Source organism: Corapipo altera, unplaced genomic scaffold, assembly GCF_003945725.1.
Source record: "Corapipo altera isolate COAL_440 unplaced genomic scaffold, ASM394572v1 58, whole genome shotgun sequence".
Taxonomy (NCBI): Eukaryota; Metazoa; Chordata; class Aves; order Passeriformes; family Pipridae; genus Corapipo; species Corapipo altera.
Genome location: NW_020884898.1, coordinates 7020373 through 7040047, shown reverse-complemented (window position 1 = coordinate 7040047; position 19675 = coordinate 7020373). Strand labels below are relative to the sequence as shown.

General features: G+C 34.1%; 1 protein-coding gene across 1 annotated transcript in view; it reads left to right on the top strand.

The window, feature by feature from the left end:
- The window catches only part of NCAM2 (neural cell adhesion molecule 2), a 277252-nt gene that overhangs the window by 191338 nt on the left and 66239 nt on the right, over window positions 1-19675 (top strand). The window contains exons 10-12 of the mRNA XM_027648691.1: window positions 3620-3807; window positions 4425-4521; window positions 13012-13185. Coding sequence (XP_027504492.1) covers window positions 3620-3807; window positions 4425-4521; window positions 13012-13185 — 459 coding nt within the window. The remainder of the gene's footprint in view (window positions 1-3619; window positions 3808-4424; window positions 4522-13011; window positions 13186-19675) is intronic.

Here is a 19675-nt window from a genome sequence, read left to right as displayed (position 1 = left end):
GTAAAGGTGGCTTATAAGGAAGAGAGAGAGAGGGACTTTTTACCTGTAGTGCTAGGACTAGGGACAATAGTTTTAAACTAAAAAAGGGTTGTTTCAGATTAGATTTTAGGAAGAAATTCTCCCCTGTGAGGGTGGTTTAGACCCTGGCACAGGTTTCCCAGAGAAGCTGTGGATGCCCCATCCCTGGAAGTGTTCAAGGTCAGGTTGGATGGGGCTCTGAGCACCCTGGGATAGTGGAAGGTGTCCCTGCCCATGACAGGAGTGCTGCACTAAATGACCTTTAAGGTCCTTTCCAACTTAAACCATTCTATGATACTGTGTGCCTTTATTAACTAACATGAACGGCAGCTTTTGTACGTTTCTTTGTTGTTTGGGTTTTTTCTTTGTTTGGGTTTGTTTTGTTTTGTTTTCTGTAGAGTGCCAAAGGTTCGGTTATAATAAATACCGTCAGTGTTGATTTTTTTAAAAACTGACTGTATTCAAGCTTCTACTTCTATTTAGCTATTTAGAAGTCCAACATGCTCCCTTAACTGGTAGTACTTTGTTTACAAAAGCTTAAAAGCAGGTTTTCATTTGCACCCTGCATTGATTTTTGTCAGGTGTGAATTGATTCTGAGCTACATAGTAGCTAAGCAGAGCATATTATTATTCTTTAAGGGTTTTAATTTTCTAACTGATCTGCACTGAAGCCTTTATTTTTTGATACAGTGCATATATTGCAGCTAAAGATCCTCAACATATGTAAACATATGAGAAGGTCCACCTTCTCATTTCTGATTGGTTTTATTTAATTTTCAGTTAATAGAATTTGTTGACAAATATTCTGTTTATTTGTTTCTTAATTATTTTTAAAAACTGGAGAGATCGGATTTTGCAGGCATATAAAATAGTCAACCTTATGTTTTCAAAGCCTTGGCTTTAAGATTTGTTATTTTTTCATGCTCTATTTTGTATTAAATATATTTTGTGTTTATGTTTGATAACTACTAATTCTGTAACCATTTAAGCATAATATACTGCAGTTAGTGATGAAGGGCATACCAGAAAAAACAAATTCTTTTTATAAGCCAAATATTCCCTTCCAACTCAATTTTTTAAATTTTATAAAGAAGGTAAAATATCTTTTATTTGTAATGTAAGAAAATAATTTCCAGACTTCTCTTCTTTGTGTGAAACATCACTCCAGGCACCTTAATCTATTTTTGACTAGGAAATCAAAAATCATCTCCTTTAAGATAATTTCTCTGAATCAAGCCATTAGCACAGTCCTTCTGTTTTTCCTGTATTGGAGCTTTTGACTGCCGGGGAAGTGGCTGTAAAGCCTTTTTACTCAGACTTTTTGAGAGGGATATTGTGAAGCTCTTTTTGTTTTGGAATGCTTTATATTTGTGAATTGTCAGTTTTGAGATATATCTTTTTTTGACAGATTTCTAGTCTTGTTTGTGTTTTTTTTATGTTTATGTGTATTAGTATCCATAGTCACGTAGAGATGGCAGTCCATAACTCACCTAATCTTTTAAAATATAAAGAAATACATACTATGGCCATCCAAAATTTACCTTTAGAAGAGAGAGCACTCTGAACTGGAAGTCCCTCTTCTCCTAAATGCTTGTACCTGCAGTATAGAAGTGTACATTACTTTTTCACTTGTAAGACTTTTAAAATAGGATATGAGTTTGCCACGTGTATTTAAGTCAACAGAGAGCATCAAACCATGTGATGTTACCAAGGAAGTTACTCATATTCAGACAGAGCATCTTTCAGTCTTCAGCATTCATGCCTGTGTTCATTAACAGAGAAATTCTGAGAAATGTGCATTGGGAGACAGTGCTTACATAAACTTTGGTGTGAAGTAACCCCATTTGGTGCCTCACAAACACCCTGATGAGATTTATGATCCATATGTTGAAACATTATTGATCCATCTGTTGAACAGGCAGAAGTCAGTTCACGCACTCTTCCTACTTGTGGGTCCCTCCATGAACTTCATTTCCAGAGGAAAAACCAAGGCTCTGACTCTTGGTATTCTGAGACTCCTGACCATCCTTAACCATAAAACAGGCATTTGCAGTTTGCTTTTTTCTTCATATTCTCCCCTAGCGTGACATGTCACACTCTGAAGACTTTTTGATAGCCCATGCTTTACATTAACCTATGTAGATGATGAAATATGGGTTTTTTAAAGGTCTACGAAAATCCAGAGCACTAGAATTGCTTATTTAAACATTTGGAACACAAAAATGAGTTCCTGTATCTGTTAAATAAATTCATAGTCAGGCATGCTTTAGTTATTTGGGTGAAACTGCTGGTTTCCTTACAAAAATAAGGGCTGAAACAGTTATTAAAGAAGATGCTGCTGGTGTTGAGCAATGTAGCAGCTTTGATCTGTGCTTTAAAACTTCTATTCATAGCAATTCTTTTTGGTCAAAGCCTGTATGCCTGCATATGTCATCAAAAAGCTGTTCTTTTTGACAGAGGCAAACACAGAAATAAATTAAAAATGTGAACTTGAAGGAAAAACAAAAAAAAGGAAGTAGTTTTTGACCATACTTGAAGCTAAATTTCACTTAGTACTTAAATGTGCTCAGTTCTGGTCTCTGACAGACCTATTAGCAGTTTTCTAGCCTAAAGTTAAACAATTTATGAGAAGACTAGAATAGGTTTTCCTAGAAATATCTAGGAGCTATTTGTCAGAATAAAAATACATACCTATATATTTCAGATGTTAAAAAGCTTTAACCAATACTTCTCTTTAGGTATTAAAGTACTAAGAGAGTTTCCTTGAATATAATAAAAAGAATATTTTCCTAATACTCATAAAATATAAGTAAAAGTAGAAAAACATTGCAACCAAATATTTGATAGGCAAAAATACTGTTTACTTAAGACATAAGCAGAAACTACTCCCTCTCATTTTCTAGAGACCACTAAACTGTTCTTGCTCTCCAGAGAAACAGTGAATAGAACAGATAAGTCTTGTCACTACCAGCATTGTGATCTGAAAATCACAGTCTGCAAACCAGCAATTTCCTCTGTGTCAGACTCAACATTTGGTATATGTTTAATGTACCCGTTTATAGGCAGGTTTGTAAGGAAAACACACTGCTGTTTTTCTTGTCTATAGCTTGATCATTTCATAAGTTCACAGTTCCAGTGAGGAACAGGTGAAGTTTAAATACTTGTATAAAAGTTTGGAGAGTGAATATAATTTCTCCATCGCAAAAGATGGCAATATAAAATCAGCACGTAAACAGATTATTTCTATAAGCTTTGTAGGTCACCTCCCTTGGTCATGAAAGGGTTTGGGCAAAGAGCTTCTCATCCTCAAGAGGAAGTGTTCTTCCTCACTTATGAGATAATGTTTTTTAAGGGCCTGATATTACCTATTGTTAAATATAATTAGCAGGTGTTCTCAGAATTTCAGCTGAAAGAGTTTCAGGAGAGGAGAAATTTAACAAGATGAAGGCTCAACAAACTCCAGGTTGAATACTACTTTTTTCATAGTCCATAATAAACTGACACAGCAACCAGTTGAAATTTCTCTGTGAACATGAAGACTTGGATATGTCTTGTTTTACTAAACCACTCAATGTACTTGTGCATGACTTTCTTTTTCCAGATGCTCCAACATTTGTGTCAAATCAAACCATGTATTACTCTTGGGAAGGCAATCCCATAAATATAAGTTGTGAAGTGCTGGCAAATCCCTCTGCCTCAGTTCAGTGGAGAAGAGGAAAATTAGTTTTACCCATAAAAAATACAACACATCTGAAGACCTACAGTACAGGAAGAAAGCTGATTCTAGAGGTAAGGCTTAAAATGCAAATCAATGTGGTGATATAAAATAATTTTATCCTCAGTTTGTCACCATTGCAAGTACTATAGAGTATATTAAAGGATAAGACTTAAAATTTAACAAGAAATGTTCTTTAAAAAGAAACCAAAATAACAAACAACTGTATAGGAACTGATTTATCTCCATGTTTCTGGTTAGCAGTTAGAAAGTAAGCTTTATTTGCATGGCTTGTGCGCAGGTTTCCATCTGCACCGAACAAAAATGCAACTTCCATTACAAGTAAATAAATACATAAATAAACATAAAACTAGCACATCAAGTTAATACCAAAAATTAAACTGACTACCTGGTAGGTATTTTGTATATACAAAGAGTTTATTAGGTTATTTTTCTTGTTTAAGGGTGAAATTATAAAGATGAATAATGTCACTGTTTTCCACGATTGGATTTCCTCATTGGCATTTGAGAAGAGAGAGTTTAACATGGAAAAAGATGTATTTAGGTCTATGTTTGGGGAATATACCAGATAGGCTGAAGTAAGAACACATCTGCGTATTGGTTAAGGAGAATATACTTACATTTATACTTGATTAGCAACTAATGTTTACAAACTGTATTCATTTTAAAGATTGCTCCCACCTCTGACAGTGATTTTGGACGGTATAATTGTACAGCCACAAACAGAATAGGAACAAGATATCAGGAGTATACACTTGGTCAAGCTGGTAAGTTAAAATTTTGTTTCCTTCTCTTAAATATTTTTTCTACTGTAGCCAAAATGAAGTTCAGGCATATTATTCTCTGTTTCTTTTATTCCATTGACTGTTTGCAGTTGATTTAATTCTCTAAAAGTTGGGTTGCAATATAAAGTAAAATAAACCAGTTCCCTCAGAATATGAATCTTTTTTGGATTTAATTTTAAGGCCTTCTGAAATTTGAAGAAATTAAATTAGTGTAATTTTTTTTCCTTTGCCCTCACTACATCCTACATTTATAACAGTGTATTTTCATTACTTCAACAGAGAGACATATGGTTTGCAGGCAATAAAAGTAAGAAGGAACTAGGAAATTCTTTTTTTTACTTTTTCTCCCTAGTATTTTCTTTATAAACTAAGGATTACAAAAGACTGAAATACTTCAGCAAAGAATTTCTACCTTCATTTGCACTTTTCGTTATTTAAAAGAAGAATTTGAGCTGGAGTGCTAGATTGAATTAATTTAAGCTCTGAGATGTCCTACAACTTATTCTTACAGAATTTCTGTAAGAATAAGTTCTTACAGAATTTTTAGGTCCTTCTGTTGTTGTTTAGGCAAATATAAAAATCTGACTGCATGTTTATTCTTGGGCAAAAGTAACTATAAACTGAGAACAAATGAGAGTTTCTTGGCTTCGTTTTCAATTATATTTTCTTGTAGAATGAACTAATGTTTGTTCAGCAGGCTTGGAGGTCTCCAAGCATTTGGATCTATGTACTTAATGATGCAAATTCTGCCAGCTTTAATGATGTCTAGGGAGCTATAGTGTAGCTTGGTATTAAAGGAACAGCCACACTGAGAGCTCTGCACCCCTTGGGATGTGTCATTATGAACCACTTTCAGGCCACACCGTAACACCAAACTGGCTGAAATATATTTAAGGGGCAGGTAGAAATAAGGTCTTTTTTTTTTTTTTTTTTTGTAAGACATGTATATTCTTTATGATCTTGAGTGCTTTAGTTGAATTTGACTTTTAGTTTGTTTTTCTTAAATAAGGAAATCAACACTCTGGAGCTGTACTAGAAGGAGTTTCGGAGGTGCTTTGCTGAAACATTCACATCCAGTATAATTGTATAATTTGAATAGTTGTATAATTGTATAATTTTGTAATAGTTTAATTTGTATAGTTTTGCTCCACAGGGTGATTGTTTTTTTTAGGAATCTCAGGTATTATAAAAACCAGTTGTTTATTAATAAACTACTTTGACTTTTTACACAGTATTGACAAATTTTCCCATTACCGTTATGGGATGGATTACTAACACACACTCTTCCTGGTTTTTTCTGTTTGGTTGGTTGGGTTTTTTTGCTTTGAAGAACCATCAAAAGTGTTGAGATTTCTAAAGTAGAAAAATGTGGGGATTTATTGAGAAACATGCAATTTCTATGGGGCACAATTTTACATCATTCAGAAGGTTCACTACCCTTCATTTTACTATTTTTTTAGGGTCTTAACTGTGTTGTGATCTTACCTTCCCTTGACAACTACATGTGACTACTGAGAAAAAAAGTCTTTCCTGAAGCCATGAACATAAATGATAGGAAAGGGAAGGAAAATCCCCACTTGTATCCCTCTGGTGTCTTACCTCCCAGGAGAGAAAAAAAAAAAAAAAAAAAAAAGAGAAAATATTGTGGTTGTTGCTGTATGCTGTTTTTTCATAAATATGTATAACATGGGAGAACATCTCAACAGATACTGTACAGAATATTGGTTTTTTCTCTTAGATTTGCAGCACAGTATCCCATCACAATGAATGATGCTGCACAGTGATCATTTTAGCTATGTATATCCTCCCTGGTTTTATAATTAATGAATTAACTTCAATACAAAGAATATAGCATTTTTAATTGAAAAAGAACATGATATTTTGAAATATTTCAGAAAATCCATACATGAGAGCCCCTGGAAATGCAAAGAACAAAGAACTTCATACAAACTATAATGCTGGCTTGGCTTTTTAATACAATTGTATCAGAAATGTTACTGATGCCAGCTTTTCAAAGAGCTTAATATTCTCTACTTTTGCAATAATTCACTTCATATTTTTTTCAGTCAGTTCATCAGAAAACTTGATGAACACTTATAAAAATTATATATTGGAGTTATAACAATAAAAAGGCAAATCAAGGTAAATGAAGAATTATGGGAAGATATTATGTAAGTCATGAGCTATATATGGATACTCTATATAATAATATTAAATGCAGAAAATAGGGGGGGAAAGCAGGTTTTTTAGTAATGATAATGAGCAGGGCAGGAAACCCTGGGTTTGGGGGTGTCAGGGCTTTATTATGCTGCCCACTACTTACAGTACTGTAATGCATAATATTCAGTATCCTGAAAGATTGATATTTTGAACATTTACATCTAAATAGACCCTGTTTTTAGGAAAAAACCCAACAAGTTACAAGTTTTGCACTTAAACTGAAAATGGAAAACAGTCAGGGAGGATAAAATAATAAATACAGGTATAAAATGTCAAATACAGCTTTCTTTCTAGTTTTATTACCTCTGTCACTTTACTTTGGTAGATTAGGAAGACCTAATGATTGATATTTTCCTTATTAAAGCCTATAAAATCACTTCATACATTGCAATGCAGCCTGGATTGCCTTCTGGCTTTGATTATAAATACAAGTGCTAGGGCATAGCATACTTTTACAAAGTCTCTGTTATGGAAAAATAAATACTGTTCCTAGCTGGGAGATGGTATTAAGGAAAGTATGCTGCTGGGGTAAATTTTACAAATAATGATATTTTTACTGCATAGCTTTCTCTTTAAATTCTGCAGAAATTACTTATTCCTTTATGTTTTGTTCCATTTTTCTGCTTTGTTGGATTTCAGAAGAATCAAGTTACCTCTCTTTTTTTTACTTTACTGCTACTTAAAAAGTGATCACACTGTCACAATGCCATTATCTTTATTTCTATTGCCCTCCTTAAGAAATTAGACTTATTGATGATAAAAAGAAAAAATTATTTCAGAATTTAGATGCAATTTGCAGCCATACCATTTTGTATGACAGGAAAACCATAAATGTTCACTCAGAGTATACAGAGCTACTGAATCAGCCTAAATTCCATTTAAACTTTCAAAACAATTGAAGAACTGCAGGCTATTTGAGATTTCACACTGAAAGGTGCTGACCATCAGTTGAAAGCTTAAACAGATGTGCTCTTCTCCTGACTTGTGATGATCAACTCTTAAAAATACCACGTAGTTCAACTATTCCTGCTTTTTCATTGCTTAAGCATTTAAATTGTTATGTGAGTAACATGTAGAGTGTGAAAAGAACCACAGGCATTTCTTGCCACTGCAAATTAATTCCTTCATGTCACAGCCACAACTTATGTTTTAGAAGTGTGCTTATACTCTGGTTTTAATCTATGACAGGATCAGATTTTAGCAAGCCTGGTGAGCTTGGCAGGTTGTACCAATGCCTCTCAAAGCCTGAGGTGATCACAGATACTCCTAGATTTGTCCAGTTCTAGTTTAGTCATAGTTTATGTGAAATATCAGTATGCAGGAAGCTGGTAGAAACTAGCAAAGCATTCTTCCTTTATGTTGGATCTCAGTATTGTTATTTTAAATGTTTTTTGTGTAGATAAGTAGAAAATCATATGGCCATCAGTACTCTAGGACTATGTTTTTGGAATAGGTAATTTGATATCTTAGAATGGTAAATCTTAAGGTTATGACACAGAGCTAAACTGGATTATTCAATGTGTATTTTGCACGTAGCAACGTATAGCTGGATGGAATATAAAACTGTGATTCACCTCCAAGGCTCTCATGGCCTTACTCATCCTAGACTTTCCTGACCCCCTCTTTATTCTGGGATGGCAAAGGGTTTAAAAGTTCAGATAAATAGTCTGATTCCCCTTTTTGCCCCAGTCTTTTGGTCTTTGTACCTAGAAAGATACTTCCATTTTTGATGAAAGCTGAAATTCTGATCTCACCATGTCATGCCTCGAGCATGCCTCCAGCAGCTATATCTGTTGTAGCTATATGATTTATTTGTTTCCTTTCTAAAACAATGTTACGTTGAATTAAAAAGCAAACTTTCAATGATATCATTAGATATTGCAAGCTCCTACACCTCTTTATTTAATTAAATGTTCTTTAAGCATCCTGTATACAAAGAAAGTTAGTGAAGATGGGAAATAATGACAACAAAAGCAATTTAAAACGTGGGAAAGACAGTAATTGAGCTTCACAGAAACTATATCCTCTAATATGTTTTATGGAATAAAGTCATGTCCAGAATATGATAAGGCTGATCAATAACTGACAAAGGCTACAACATCAAATTAAGAAGTTTACTAGTCTGGAGTTTCAATGCTGGCACTTTGTTGCTGGTTAATGGATGTTCCTTTTGTTTCCCCAAGTATTTGCATTTTCACACAGGCAAAATAAAATCAAAGAAGTAGGACTTATTTTTCCCCAGGGAATAGTGTAATGAAAAAGATAATCATGTTCTGCCAAAAGTCCATTGACCACCACAAAAATACAGGCAGACCTAAAATCTAGCTCACTGCTCTAAAACTTGCCATTCACATCTTAACAGCATCAGCTAAAAAATTTTTACTAAAAAAAACAGAACAAAAAAAAAAAGGAAAAACTACAACATATTTTCATATGGCCTAGGTGTGAAACTATCAACATGGCAACAGAGTTTTGCTTTGTGTGCATTTTATTTTAATTTATGTTTTATATATTTACTTGCTAGCTGTGGTCCTGGTTACTTAACTAAATCCTTATTTTTCCAGAACTGCCAGTGATTTGGTAAGAGAAATCTATGTAGATGTAATATTGAATTTTTCTTCCATTCCAAGGATGTACAAGTACAAGCTGTGTCATAGAGATTTTTGACTCCAAAGGTCTAGTCCCCAGCCTCTTCTCTTTCCCTGCCAAGGTCCTGCTGGTACTTACATTCAGCATTTAGACATAGTTATTTTGAGTCAATATATATGCCAGATATACAGAGACAGGAAAAGCTGCAGAGCTACAGTAGGAACATCCTGACAGGAGATAGGAGACGACTTAACTAGAAGACAAGTCTCTGAGCCCACTACCTGCTCTCACAGCATCACTTCCTTTTCTCCATTTATATCAGGACTGCTAAAGTCTCAGAAGGAAAATTATTTTCTTCCATAAAACTATCACAAAAATAGCTCGAAAAGAAAATCCTCAGTGATAAACAATGGTCATGTATTGAACAGATTTGGTGATAATTGTAATAGACTTGAAAGACTATTTACATGTCAGTGGAGATAAATATGTACTCATAATTCTGTGTGTACTTCTTTATCAGCTGTGATAATATTTTTGGAACCAAACTATGCTACTTATTTAGGTACAAAATTCATTTGTGCAGCCCAGAATTATGTGCTGCGTACAAGTGCAATTTTACACTTACGAGGGGATACTTTTTGATTTTATGTATAAGGAGTTGTTTAACATCATACATGAATACAGTCACATAATGAACAGAAGAATAGTTGCTGAGGAAAGAAGACAAAGGTGACTAAACAGCTGACATCTGGTTTTTTGGTTTTTTAATGTCATACTGAAAGGCTGAACTTGTGTTGAATTATCCCTTGTTTTGGCAGCAGCATAATGACAAAAAAACTGGCATTGGAACTTCTGAGGAAGTATACTAGAATCTCTGCTGTCACTAAGTGATCTTTAGAGCATAGAAAAGAAATCCCATACATTTTCTACTACATAGTGCTTCAACTTGTATCCACATCAGTATACAAAATATGATCACTGCCCAGAGCTAAACCCCTCTAAGATTCATTTGGTTGGTTGGTTTTAGAAGGAAAAAGAACAAGAAACATCCATAGCTGTATTCTTCCAGATGCAGACTTCAGAGCACACAACATCGCAAATTATTCTTCCCTCCTGCTAAACATTGAGCCAAAAGCCTTGCAATTCTGACATGGAAATCATGGCAATACTCCAAGTAATTACGGCTGACAGGGGAGAGCTCAAATGCTGGAATGTTTAGCTAGATCAAGACCAGAAGGCTGTTTACCTTGCATGATCAAATTCTTACTCATCAGAGAACTACAGAATTAGTTTCATTTCATTATGCTGCTATTGATCTTCTTTGAGGAAAAAAGTTATAGATTTGCTCAGTCTGAAAAAGATGGTAGGTATTTTCTTGTATCTTAATGGTATTGCTAGTATTTGGTTTTGGTTTTAACTCGGAAGTGTCTCCTGCTGTATTTTCTTCAGGTGATTCACTGTTTTCCTTAGAACTGACATAGTTCAACTCTGGAAACTGCATAAAAGTTGCCTGCACCTGTGAGTGGCTTGGATTGTGGGATGCATATTTAAAATAGTATTGTGGATGTATTTTACACTTCAGTGAGTTCTAAACAGATTGCATTGTGCTAGTTACGCAAAACATTTTACTGGGTTTTCACAGGAGCTTCATTTTATGCTTATTGCCGAAAGGAGTCCTACCTTCATTTGGCAGAAATTGTATTTGAACCAGCAGTAGAGAATATAAGGTTCTTCCTGAAGGATGTCATCTTCCCTATGCCGTGCTTATTATAGTTAACCATGCACAGGCATTAACACACAAGCAAAGGAGATCTCCTTAACATATGGAAAGTCAAGAACAGGGTGGATATGCAAATAACACATTTTTGTTTCATACCATTGACCAAATATCTGGTTTGATTCAAACAAAAGTACCAGTGAATTGCATTATTAAAATAGCATACAAAACCTAACAAAAATAACATGAGTGGAATTACATATTCATTTATCTCCTAAATATTTTTGTTTCATTTTAATTCTTTTAACAAGAAAAAAAAATTAGACGTTTAGAAGCTATTTGCAATATTGTAGGTATCCACAGCAGCTTTTAGCTTGCAATTAAATACAAAAAGAGCATTTATCTTCAGTACTTAAGAGCTATATTCGCTTCCCAAATGATTGGTATCCACATCATACATTCACATCACTCATACAGTGCAATGCTGTCCTAGAGTGCTTTGATGGCATCTATACTGGTTTTAACCCAATGACCACCAAGTATTGGAGGGTTCAGGAGACCTATAGACAGAAATGCTAACTGTAACAATTCACAGAGGTATCATATTAGCATTAAGATACTCAAGTCTGACAACTGTTAGAGGTTTTTTTCAGAAAATAATTTAGTTTTCTGGTAATTGAAAGGTTATACATCTTCCAACCCTGCTTTGGCAGACATTCTTTTCCAGAGAATTTGTGGCTGAATATGATCTTAAATCAGATCTTTAATATTTCATAGAAATTTTTGTCTCATTTTCCTTCAAGTACCAATACTGGGCGAAGCTCAGATTGATTCTCCTTTTATTCCCAACTGTCTGACAGCCTTTGAATGCCGACAATATTTCATGGAAATGGTTCATTACCCACAAACAAAATTATAGGCCTTGGCTGAAATTCTTGCATGTCCTTACAAAAGTATCTTCCATAACATGGAGACAAAAGCAATCTCAAATGTGTAAGTGGTTATGCAGATAATCCTCAGATGGATTAGAAAAGAAATTTGTAATGGTGTTTGAGATCCCTGGTATTCTATCCACAGGACTAAAATTCTTACTAGCATTTTTAATAGCATCTTCTGTAATTATAACACTTTAAAATGTAGGACAATAAGAAAAGCTAGTCTTTTGTCTTCTATGTATTTGATCATACATTTTAGAAATAATGTAACCTTTCTGTTCTTAAAGCTGTGCTGACCCTGATGTCATTGTTTTGCTTTTGTTTCGTATCTCTCATTTTGACACCTACAAACACCTGCTCTATTTTCATAGTTCTTTTCTACTTTGAAAGATATGCATTTCCTTTTGATTTCAGGGAAAATGTTTCTTTCAATCTATTTTGCAAATTAGTTCTTAAACTGAACAGAGAATAGAAACCTTCCATTAATGTATCTTTCTAGTAGCTTGAAATCCAGTCTTTCAAAAAAAGAGAAAAATGATTCATGTTTTCAGCTGTATTTCAGAGATCCATAAAATGGCCAAATTATTTATACAGTTCTTTGTCATAATCTCATTTAGAAGAATTTAGACTCTGAATGATCTATTTAGTGTATCTGTTCCTTTTGTTATATTTGATTTAAAGTTTGTTATTCTTTTTTATATAATTATGCAGTCAACAAACTGATCTCCTACATTTGACTGTGATGAAATTAGCTATTGAAAAAGATCATATTATAAAAGAAAGGCAAAAATGTTTTTGCATTACTTTAGCATACAAGGAAATGAAAGTGGTTTTCTTACAGCTCTGTAGTGGAAAACAAGTTGTTTATGTAACACAAACATTATTATACCATATTCAATATTTATTTTTTCTCACTTGAAAATGCTAAGGAGACTTTTGGGGGTAGATTATCAGCTGTTTAGGTCTCTGTAATTGCTGCTGATTATTAAATTAACGTTTGTCCTTTTTTAGATGTGCCATCAAATCCGTATGGAGTACGAGTTTTAGAGCTGTCCCAAACCACTGCCAAGGTTTCGTTCCATAAGCCAGAGTCACATGGAGGTGTTCCCATTCACCACTACCAAGTGGATGTAAAAGAGGTGGCCTCAGAAACCTGGAAAATAGTTCGCTCCCATGGAGTTCAAAGTAAGTATATGAAAAATAAATGGGAGTGTTTTAACTGAAAAGAATGTTAAGTGTGTGTTAACTGCTTCTTTGTCTTAATCCAGTAGATGTATCTTAATATTAGTGAAGACCTCTACACCAATCTTACTGTAGCTTTGTAAAACTCAGCTGTTACTTTTGAGTTTTAAAAAAGTTTACAAATATTTCACATTTTTCACTGTCCAGCCAAGTAGATATGAATAATACTTTTGAAGCTATAAATTTCAAAGAGAGTAGAAATCAGTTAGTTTGAGAATGTGCATTATGCACACAGAAAATAATTTTAAGTAAGCTCTTATGTAATATTTAATTCTAGGCATTAATTTCTGATATTGAGCTACTTAGTAAACTTTCTATGTACCTGTTAATATTCATGATATCTGTTTCAAAAGCATAACTCTAATGTTTGTTCAACAAACAATAAATGCTCTCTAAAAAGGCATCTAGTTGCACCCCTCTAGGCAAAAAAGAGCATAAGCCTCCCCAAAGATACAAGTTTTTAGGTACATGCTGAGGTGGGATGTTTATACAGAGTATTGTTAACAACATACATTCAAAATATCAGTAAACCCTTGCATCCAAATTTACTTTTTGGCAGTTTTAGTGCAAGTTAAAGCACTAAACATTCTTCTGATTTATGCAGCATCAGGTGAATGGTTTTGAAGCTACCAGCACGGTCGTGGAACAAAAAAAATGTAGCAAATTATCCACTGTGTGTCATCTCTTTCCCTTTCACATCTCATAATCCATAGACAAAATTTCTACACTAAACAGAATGTATTCCAAATTATAGAATTATTTCAAAGGAACATATAATGAACATGTAGTTAACATGTATTCAAAGAAACATATAATGACTCTTTATCTTTTGTTTTTCTCAACCAAACACAGTAATTGTGGGTATAGATATAATACTGTAAATCATAGTAACATACATTTTATTCCAGTATAATTTTCCAGTATTTCTTTCAGTATTAGTAGATCTAAAGAAGACAACTTGTTTCCTCTGTTTGCGGGGCAGCACATGAATGGCTGTTTGTGTACTTCTTCCTTTCTTTTCATGTAATATTTCAGACCAAGTTTGAGATTTTTTTCTTGTAGCTTCCTTCAATGAATTGACAGTAATTTTTTTTTCTGATGGGAACTGTGTTAAGATCCAGTTATTAAAATTATTAGAAATACCTCTGCCCAAATTAAGGTACAAACAAGACCATATGCCAAAGTCAATACTATGGATTTTATTTAACAGCAAATGTGAGGCAGAGAGAGAGAGAGAAAGAAATGGGAAAAAGGAGGCAGGGGGTGGGGGCAGGAAGAGAGTGACAGACAGAAATTAAATAGAAAATGTATCAATAGTCTGTGGAACCCATTGTACTCCCGGGGATCTTGTTCTTCTGTTCTTCTCAGTGGTGAGGGTCCCACAAAACACAGGCACCCCAGGCACTCCTTCTGATGGGGGCAGGGGAAGATTTGCAGACTCTTAAGACAAGCTTCCTTGTTTACTTCTCCTCAGACCTGAGGTGATTAGACAATAGTCTTATCTGAAGTTCCTGTCACAGTCCAAATTCCAGTCAGGAGGCTTATTCCTGAGGTGGAGTGCTGCAGTGGTCCCAGACAGGCAGTTGCTTCCTTGCAGTTTGACAAAAAGACTTTCTATGATTTTGACAGTGTTTAAGACATTAACAACATTTCAGTCTGTCACAGACTGTAATACACGAAATACTAAAACCTGAGGTGACCAATCTGTGTAGTAGTGTGCAATGTACTCACCCAGTACAAACCCAGTGACTACAGAGTCAATCACACAGATGCTTAATTTAATTGTAAAGACAGAACAAAACAAAAGTCCTCGGTCTTAAATGTGTAGAAAAGTGTATTTATCTTACTCCCCACAAAACTTTCTTTCCTATTATTTCTGTTGATGTGAATTTTATGAAAGTATTAATTGGTTACATTGGGAAAGATGTGTAATTTGAAAGACCCTTGTGGTTGTTAGAGTTGACTGGAGCTGCCTTTTCAAAAGTTCACACTTTGATTTCGAAACATCCTTTCACCATTACATGTTTTTAAGTTGCTGCATACAGGTAATTTGGAGATTTCCATATAAACAAATTGATCTTGAAGTTATTTTAGTCCAAAAGTTGCTTGAATTCTATGGTGATCTATTCTAAAATCAGAGTAGAGTGACAGGTACAAACACCTGCTGTCCTTATGCTGGCATTACCACCATGAAGTAGACTGTGACTATTGAGAATCTCTGCTGCCAATCCTACTAATATTAAATATACAGTTTCTTTGAGAAAAGGCTGTATTCATTCCGACATGCTGTCATGTTATTTCTCCGTGTCTTACTTTTGTGCAAGTTGCCTGATTAGGTAATTCTTCTTTCTGGTTTGGAAGTTTTCAGGGGATATACCATCTTGCAAGCATGTATTTTCCTTTTTTAGTCCCCCAGCTGTATGTTGAAAGGTTTTATTGAGAAAACTAAATAGGTCACGCTGATCTTGGACATACTTAAGATACCTATTAATAGCATGTATTATCAAAGACTACTCCAGTTGATGACAAAAACTAATAAATATGAAAGCAACCGGAAAAGCCATCTTGGTCTACAAAGAATTATGTAATAAATAGATAAATAGTGAGAGGACAATGGGCAATATTAAAAATTAATACTAGATTAATACTTAATTCAGGATGTTTTCTGAAATCTCTTTTGGAATACCTCTGAGTATTGAGAGTATTGAGACTGTATATCCTATATTTCTCTGAATTTCTCTCTGAACTATTTTAGAAACCAAAAAGTACTGCAGATTGACAAATATTTGCTGAACAGGAAAAATTTTGGTTTTGTAAATCTTGTTGATACCACACTATGTAATTTGATTGAGAAGTCATAAGGGATCTAGTTGCATTTATTACAAGTTCTTGCAGATATTCTATAATAAGTTAAAAACTTGTTCTATTTGTGAGGTACTATAGGGCCAAACCAGAAAAATAAGATATGTTACCGAAACACAGACTGAACAGTCCAGAACAGAAAGAATCTTTGCAAATGGAGATGTCAAAAAACAATATTAGTGTCCCTTTTTAAACAGAAAATCTGCTGAATGTAACTGGAATACTTCTGGAATATTTTCTAAAGTATCTTTTTAAACTTTTCTCCATTTATGTTTTAGCCTACTTGCAGTGTCATGGTAAGAAAGCCTCTCCAAAATTCCTGTTTTCAGTTCCTGCAAGAATTTTCAAAGAAAATTTCACTAGTATAAAGTAGGGTTTTTTCTTTATACTTTTTGAGATATTTAGGATACTTTTAAGTATTCTGAATGATAATAAAAATTAAATGTTTTTGATACAGCTTCTCATTCTGCTTAAGTGACTACAAACCACTTTCCTACCATACCTCAACATCTTCTTAGCTGAGTGAGGAGAATGTTTAGAATGCAGACAGTCAGTTTTCTGTATTATGATTTGTAGCTGGGTCATCATAATTTCCACACTCAGTCAATATTCCTTAATGGAAACAAACCCACTTTTTCCATCTGTTCACATTTTAAGGACAGGTTTATGGCTAAGATTCAGATATAAATGCTGTTTAGACAGGGACAGTTAACTGCTTGCACATCTCAAGTGATGATGCATGCATAATGCGTAGGTCATGATTCTTTCCCAGCAGCCAGTGATAAAATATTGTGAAATTTTAAAGGATATTTTTTATCAGTCTGATTTAACTCAAGAGTGGTAAAACTGCAGATCTTTCTTGCCACATAATGTGCAAATTCCAAAAATATCATTCAAGGGAAAGAGACAGAAAAACCTACATGGAAGAGCAAGTTTGTACCTGGAAGACTGTTAGAATTCTAATACAGATATTTTCAGGGCTAAACTGAGTCTTTGGCTCCCTCTATACTATGACTTAAAGGAATAGTGTAGTCACACAGAACAGCCATAAAATGATAAAATTAATGAAAAAAGTATTTTTAGTTTAAACAAATGTCATGGAAATGTACCTACAGAAGGAAATTTAGGAAAAAAAGCATTAATAAATGATTAATAGATGTTTCAAAAAGTTTTTGAAAGGAATTGCTATTAATGCTATCAAGTCATTAATTTTCATCTGATTATGATCTAATAGCTACATATAAATCCTTTTACAAGTAAGATTATAATTATTATAATTATTTTATTTGTATTAGTTATATGTAAAACACAATAGATGTATACCAAGACTTTTAGGCATTCTTGTGTAATCAATCATCCAGTAAATACAAATAAGTTTAATCAGGACAATTAAGCAGTATGAAATGAATTATATGCAAGTCTATTCAAACATCCTGCCATTCTCTTAATTTCCTGTTTTCTTCAAAGTATCCCTCTAAAGGTGACTTTTGTCTCAAACTTTACAAGACTGAGTTGTTTTTAGATCAAATAAGGGAGAATATCCCAGTCTTGGAGCTGTAGTCAAGAATATCTATTTCCCTATTCCCTCCCCTTTGTCTTTTATAATGAAGAATGTTTCATTTGAAAGTCTGTGCTGATTGCAGCTATTGAAGGGGAGCACAGAAAGTGAAGCAATCATCCTGATACACCAGTTTCAGACTATTAAGGAATTTAAAGTCTTAATCAACGCTATCACAGTTCACCAAGAGATCAGTGAGGAAGTGGCACTAGGTTTTTCTGTCCTTGGTAGGTGCTCTTCTGAATATAAACATTGTTTTGTTACAGGTTACCTGCAAATCTCTGTGCAGCTTCACTTTACAGCAGTTCTCCTTGTGGACTGGAGTCCTGAGAGGAGCTGGATATGCACAGACAGATCAGACATTTATGACCCTGTCAGTAGTGCAAAAAAGCCCACTAATCCTGAAGTACCGTATGTGCAAGGTTCATTCTCCAAGGAGAGTTTGCACCCCTTTCCCTCGACAGCTGGTAAATTTGTGAGATGTCACCCATCCCCCATCAGGGAGGGGATAGCCACAGGTGAAGAGTGTGTGCCAGGATTTCTTCTGTAGACACAAAGAAACCAGTGAGAAGGTGTAAGATACCTAGGCTGGGCAAAATTACCTTACCACGATCTTCTGTGAAAATTTATTTTTAAAAACAGGACATTGACTGATCTGTTTCTCAGTAATCAACAAAGACTTCATAAGAAACAACCTGCATTATTTTTTTTCTTTTCAAGCAGTAATGAGTTTTCCAAGGAAGAAGCAGGATAGAGTCTCTGAGATTCGGTTCTTCACATCCCTTCAATCCCTCAGAAAGCACCACTGGTATAGCTCTAATAGAGCAGCCATCAAGGTCTTGCTTTGTCTTAATAACATTATAGACATTAGTAATTCTGGTTCACAGGCAGCAAGTAAATGCATTTGTAAAAAAAGGGCCTTAGCTTAGACACAAATCCAAACCACTGTGGAGGTGTGCTTGAAACCTGAAAAAAATGTCTTCTCTAAAAACATTTGGATGTCTTCAACAGGAAAGCAAAAAAACCTTTATTTCCTTCCTTCTTCTGTTTGCAGGTAGATAAATAGAGAAACATGTCAATGGATCTTTCTTTTTCAGAGCATTTTAGTGCAATTCCAAGGAAAACCAGTCTCTGCATTTGTAGTGCCACTCATTTTGCTGGTGACAGAACAACATGAGGAATACAGTAAAAACCCAGTCCCACATTAAGATTACTGTGGAAATGGACCTCTGGGATATATGGATGGTTGGCATTCTCTTAGAGAAGAGAGATATACATTTAGGGATTTATGTAGCCAATACACACTCCCCCCCACCTTTTGCTTCCCCTGAACGTCTTGGAAGTTCTCAGAATTCACATAATTTTTTTTTTTCATGTCTATTTTAACTTCTTGCTTTTTATAATTTTTTAGGAAAGGTTTGGTGAAATTTTAGATTAATATAATTTCTTTAATTTTTAAAATCAAATTATTAACATTTTATATAAAACTTCAATAAATATGGAAGACTTCTTAAAGTTAGTCTACTCATTTCTTCAGTTTAGCAACATTTGAAAAAGTTTATAGGTTTCCTGAGTTTGTAAGGAAATTGCTAAAGTAGTAATTCCTAGATAATTTAGAATTTCTTATATGGGTTAATTTTTATATCATTAAATGACTGAAGAAGTGCACATAACAGGGTTTGCAGATGATAAAGGTGCATCTTCTTTACAAGTATACCTTCCAAAACAGATCACTGTTAAACACTTAAAATTAATAAAGGAGGATAAAATTATAGTTTAGAAGGAAAAAGTATTTTTCAATCATTTATGTGTAAACTTCATAAAAGAATAGTAGAAGAAGACACAGAACCTCTCGAACAAATTTGCATTTCTTACATAAGGTATTTTTTTCCTTAAAGCATTTGCCTACTGGTAAATTAACATAAAATTAAGTGTAGTCATGTTAGAAACTGGTGAATCTAAGGATGTTAATTTGTTGTGATGCCCTAAAAATAACTTACTTAAAGAATTAAG